This window comes from Impatiens glandulifera, chromosome 2, assembly GCF_907164915.1.
Source record: "Impatiens glandulifera chromosome 2, dImpGla2.1, whole genome shotgun sequence".
In the NCBI taxonomy this organism is placed as follows: domain Eukaryota; kingdom Viridiplantae; phylum Streptophyta; class Magnoliopsida; order Ericales; family Balsaminaceae; genus Impatiens; species Impatiens glandulifera.
Window position 1 is genome coordinate 41154530 of NC_061863.1, and position 6548 is coordinate 41161077.

General features: G+C 26.7%; 1 protein-coding gene across 1 annotated transcript; it reads right to left on the reverse strand.

The window, feature by feature from the left end:
* Positions 1-3992: 3992 nt before the first annotated feature.
* Positions 3993-5426, reverse strand: LOC124924684 (UDP-glucosyltransferase 29-like). The gene has a single exon (XM_047464684.1). The coding sequence runs from the start codon at positions 5424-5426 to the stop codon at positions 3993-3995; it is 1434 nt and encodes a 477-aa protein (XP_047320640.1).
* Between the last annotated feature and the right edge of the window lie 1122 nt (positions 5427-6548).

Sequence of the window (6548 nt, forward strand, 5' to 3'; positions counted from 1 at the left end):
GCGATGCCGGGAAGATAAGGATGATGTCTTATACTTTTATTTTCCAAAATTGGAATACAACCGATAGTCAACCAAATCAGCTGATTAAAAAGCTGAAATGATCACCCTATTTCGGTTATCATTTCTCCTACATCATTTGGGATGATTCATCCCTATTTCATCAAGTTTGGCTCAAGAACATCCAAAAAGCAATTAATGGCTTTTGGCTGATTCGATCCCTAGGACTAAGAGGTCCGATCGAGAATTTCAATAGGACCAAGAGACCGATATTCTTCAACTAGGACTGAGAGGTCCGATCGAGGATTTTTATATCCGACCGAGACATCAGACCTAGGATCGAGAACTTCCAAACCTAGGACCGATGGCTTCCATTTAGGACCAAGAGATCCGAACAAGAGGGCAAACCTAGAACCGAGGAATCTCGACCCTGACCAAGAATTCTTGAACCTAGGATCAATGAACTTAGCCTAGAGCTAGCCTAGGACCGATGGTTTCTACACCCCGACGATATATCTCAATTAATGATCGAGAGTCATTAACACCTTGATCGAGACTTTTTAGCCTTGATCGAGGCTTTTTAGCTTGGATTGATGAGTCCGACTGAGGATCCTAGACCGCGATCCCAGACCCGACCGATAAAAACAAATCCCAAGGCATAAGACCCCGATCCTAAAGCATGTTTGGTTTCCATTTTAAAAATCTAAAATTATTTTTGGAATTTTGGAATCCTAAACCATTTTTTAAAAATAAAAAAAAATAGAAAATGATTTCAAAATAATTTTGGGATATTTGCACAAAAAATATTTTGATAAAGGCTTGTTTGGGATTTATGCTTAAACCTTAATGCATTTAAATGACTAATATTCTTCCAGTATTTTGCTCCCTAAGTTATCATCAACAAAGGTACTAGCATTTAAATAATTGTTTTTACAGTTCCTTAAATAACGCACAAACCTTATGTATATTTAGGGTCGGTAAAAATAAAACGTTATATAACCGATTTTCAAAAGTCGAATTTATAAGTAGAGACCTTTTAAAACGGGTTTGGATGATGAAGCGCAAAGCCTTTTCTCGAGTATCACCAAACTACGAACTAAAAGAAACTCTAGCCAATACATTTGTATGCATACACCATTTTTTTTTTTTTTGTTGATTTTCAAAAATCAATTGGCGAATATGTTTTTCAAATAAATAATCTTCTTTAAATTAATTATGTTTAATTAATTTAAACAATAAATTTTCTAAAAATCAATTGTTATTTGATTAAAAATATTAATCCCCGAATTATTTAAATTTGAACAAAATTAATTATTTTTATAATTAATTTTAAAAATATTGTCAGGAATTATTTAAAATCTTTTAAAATAATATTTTATTTTAAAAAAGATTCTTGACACGCAAATTGAGGTTGAAATTTTTGAATATCATATTTTATAGCGAATTGAATTTAAAGAATTTTCCACGGGTTACATATACATATATTTTATTATTAATTTTAAACGAAAAAATTAATTAGGGACTCTTCATCAAGAAAATAGTCTTTTAAATTAATTATTTTTAATTAATTTATGTAAAGATTTTTTATATCAAGTTTTATTTAATTAGTTCAATCTTAAAAAATTATTTTAAATTTAATTCAAAATTAATTATTATTGTAATGAACTTAAAAAGATCAGGACATGTTTTATAAATCTTTTAAAATATATTTTTTTTAAATAGTTTATGACACATAAACCAAAAATTCTAGAACCTCCAACTTTTTTTCCAAGATAAGAATTTACAATAATTATTTACAAAAATAAAATTTTAAAATTAACATATATATTATTTATCTTAAAATAAATTATATCATTCAAATTAATATTTATTATATTATAAAATAATAATTTAAATTTATAAATAATAATTTATTTCCAGATTTTTAAGCTGACTTTATTAGAGATTTATTTAATTATTTATATTTTAATATATATATATATATTTATATATCTAAAATAAATAACAATATAATAAAAAAAATATATTATATATTTTTATGTATTTGAAATTGATTAAAACAATGTTTGATAATTTTACTTATCACTTAATTAAATATATTAAAGACTTATTTTTAAAATAAGTAATTACTTATCACATATTTTTAAGTGAAAACACAGTAAAAATAATAAGCTCAAATATGAAGCTTATTTTAAAAGACGGAAAAAAACTTAACGCATTATTTATATCCTTTTAAATTTAATAAAATTAATGTTATATATTATAAATTCATATTAATTTTTCATTTTTTTTTATTTTCCTTATCATAATTCATTTAATTATGTTTTTTCGAGCTTACATTTATAAATATTATCAAATAAAAATAAGATTATATCTAAACTAATTATAAAATAAAAAACAAGATAGATAAATATATATATATATATATATATGAGGAGTGATAGAGTGAGGGAATTTGGTGAGGGAATGACGTGGCATCACCTTCATTTGGAAAATATAAAAGTGGGAGGAAAGAGAGAAAAGAGAAAAATTATTTGATTTTTTCATCGAATAAGATTATGCCACGTCATTCCCCCACCAAATTCCCTCACCAAATTCCCTCACCTAATCATTTCTCTCTATATATATATATATTATCTCTTATATTTGTTTATATATATAAATATAAAGTCGTATTAATTTTCCAATTTTTTCTCATTAATAAACAAACTTCCTACTTCTGGAATAAATATTTTTTTTATTATCTCTTATTTGTTAGTCTCTTTTATATATATATATATATATATATATAAATTATTGAATAAAAATATGATTATATCTAAACTAATTATAAAATAAGAATAATAGAAATATATATATATATATATATATAAAGTCGTATTAATTTTTTTTTTTTTATTATGTTAACAAATTATAATTTAATATATACTATTTAATAAAATATAATATTTATTTTAATTTTTTTATTTAATATATTGAATTATATACTTCAAAATAATATATATTAAGTTTATTAACTAATATGAGTAATATATAAGGGTATAATATTTTAGATGTATTTGTTTAGATATTAGTTTTAGATATTATCAAATTAACAAAAATATTGAATACTTAAATTAGATGGTCTGTTTGTTAATTTAATTTTTTGTTGCTTAATATTTAAGTCATTAATTACTTAAAATTCAGTATTCAGTAAAGTAAATATTTATTATATTATATAAAAAAATTAATTTAAATGTATTAATATATATTAAAACATAAATTTATAAATATATATATATATATATATATTAAAATATAAATAATTAAATTCATAAAAAAATATATAAATATAAATATATATAATATAAATAATTAAATTTAAATTATTAAAAATTTAATAAAAAATTATGATAAAAAGATAAATTAAAAATTAAATTTAATAATAAACTAGATTAATTTGAAAAAAGAAAGTAAAATATGTTAAAGAAAATAACCCCTTATATAATGTTTAAATGATTCATTCTTCGTTAGCCAAAAAAACAAATAATTCTTTCATTTAATATTTCTCATAATTTTTTTTTTTAAGATTTAAAGTATGGTTAATTTGATTAATTAAATAAATTACCTTAATCAAGTATTTTTTTGTTTTTTTATCATATTACTTAATATATTAATTAAAATATTAAATTATTTTTTATTTTAAAAAATTATTTTATTATTATATATTAATACATTTTAAATCTTCAATCATCCATCATTAATCTTAATTATTTGAATAGACTAACAAGTTTACATAAAACATTAGAAACATTTATTTAATAATCTTAATTATTTGAATAGACCAACAAGCTTACATAAAACATTAGAGACATTTATTTAAAAATAAAAAGGAAATACCACACCAACTTACAAAAAGGTCAAGTTGGATTCACAAAACACAAAAAAAGAAATCTCTCTCCCCTAAAGTTACAAACAACAAAGAGGGAGATGCATGCAAAACAGTGTCAAGCAGCTTATCCTCCTCCTCCCCTTCCCCTTCCCCTGTTCCTACAACAAACCTTAATCAATTCTCCAACAACACCATTCATATCTTCTTCTTCCCTACTCCTCATCTCTGTTACAACTTCCCTCACCCTCCTCCTCATAACCTCCCCTCTCTCTCCACTCACCACCTCTCTAACAACTCTCCCAATCTCTCCCCTCTCAAATCTCCCACTCTCACCATCTCTCTTCACCTCAAACCCTACACCCATCTCCTCAACTAACCTCGAATTCATCGGCTGGTCTAAATGCATCGGCGCCGCAATGATCGGAACCCCATAACTCAAACCCTCCATAACCGATCCCCAACCACAATGACTCATAAACCCACCTATATTCTGATGACCCAAAATCCTCCTCTGAGGAACCCATCCATTCACCACCATTCCTTTATCTCTATTCCTCTCCAAAAACCCCTTTGGAAGCTTCTCCTCCAAACAAACCACGGCTTCCGAACGTGGAAATCGAACAGCCCATATGAAATTGACTCCGCTCAGCTCTAACCCATGTGCTATCTCTTCTATCTCGTCCTCCGTTAGGAAGTATTCGCTTCCGAAGGAAGCGAACACTGTCGACGATTTAGCCTTTCCCTCGAGCCAATTCATGATCGTTTCTTCTTCTCCTTCTTCTTGTTTAATCTTCTTCTGATCGGTTGGATGAATGAGCGGGCCGACGGGTACTATTGTTTTCTCGCATAAGACGGATAGATAGTCGATGTATTTCGATTCCAACGCTCGAGATGATCTAATGAGGATTATGTCGCAAGAACGCTTTATGCATAGATCTACCGGTTGAGATGGGTCGGTGTTGTTATTTGGTTTCATGATTTTATCGATCTTAGAATGTTCTATGTCGTCGCGAATGTAGATTGCTTTAAATGGAAAAGAATCTAGATTTTTCCCTGTTCTGAGATAATTGAAGAAACAGGTAGTAGCTGCGCCAGTGCTGAAGAAGAGGACGGCCGGAATATTTAACCGGGCGGCCGCCATTGGAGCCCATTCTTGAAGGAAATCATAAATGAGCAAATGGGGAGTAATTCGTTGGAGGATTTGATAAAAGTTGGGCATGGCCTTTTGACAGGATTTCTTGAGTTTAGGCATGAGGTTTGGAGGGAGGCCATTGGTGGTTTGATAGTGAGGTGGGAGGTCAGGAAGATTGAGTTCAATAAACTCGATTGAATCGGCGTAGTTTGGTTGAAAGAGAGAATGATTAGTTGATTTGATTGAGTTGAGATTAACAGGGGTTGAACAAAGGTAAATGTGAAAGTTTTTGTTGGATGTGATTAGTGATTTGGCTAGTTCTATGAAAGGGGAAATATGGCCATATGCTAGCCATGGAAACATAACAATCTTGATCATTGAGTTTTGATCTTTAGAATTTCCCATTAGATCTTCTTGTTGTTGCATTACAAACTTTACAAGTTTGATTATATACTGGAGATTGAGACCAAACGTGGCAGAAAGAGGTGAATCTGATTAAGTCGGACGCCACTAACTTAGACTTAGATTTAGACCGACATAGGACGAGTGGATAATATATATGTTGATGACAAAACATTTAAAGTTCCTTTTCAATTGGGAGAAAACATCAACTTTGCTTTTAACTCATTTGTCTTTTTATAAATTTATAAACTCTTTTGTCTTTTATAAATTTATATTATAAATGTTCGTTAAATAAATGTCACATAAATAAATAATAATAATAATAATACATAATTGTTTTTCTAACAACTCAAATCCCCTGTGATGATCTTCGATTTTGTTAAGTTACGAAACATGATACAAATTATATAGAGTAAATTATATAGAGTATAAGCGGTATAAAAGTATAAATTGTATATGAATTTAAAATTATTATTATTATTTTTTTTTATATTTTTTATTATAAATTATTATCCTGTTATTATTTAATAAAAATAATTAATTATAATATAAACGGTAAATTATATTTATTTAATTTAAATATTATTAATAATTATAATAAATAAATTTAAAATAAAAATAATATATAAAACAAATAATATTATTTATAATATAAGTAAATATAGAAAATAATAATTAATAAAGTTATCATTATAAACAAATTAATTAAAATATGAAACTATTTAATAAAAAATATATTTAAAATGAATAATAAATTATATATAATATTAATAAATGGTATAATAAAATATTAAAATTAAGAAATATAATAATAGTGTTGTGCCTACTAGTTAATATTCATTATAAATTATATAAGAGTATAGATTTATACCAATAATAAAAATATACCAAACACCATATTAAAACAATGCTGTTATAGTTTATGTAAGTTTCAGATTGCGTCCTTTGGTTGTTTGGTTCTCACATAATTTTTGACAAAAAAAATTAAACCACAACTCTAGATTCGATCGAGAGGTTCACTATTGTGGCTAGACGAACGACTAAGAATAATCTACGACTGTGTGTCTAGAAATCTGACCGAGATTTTCTAGTCGGTTCTTGACAAACGACCTAGGGATTCGCTTACGCGTTTGCTTGGCGACCGAG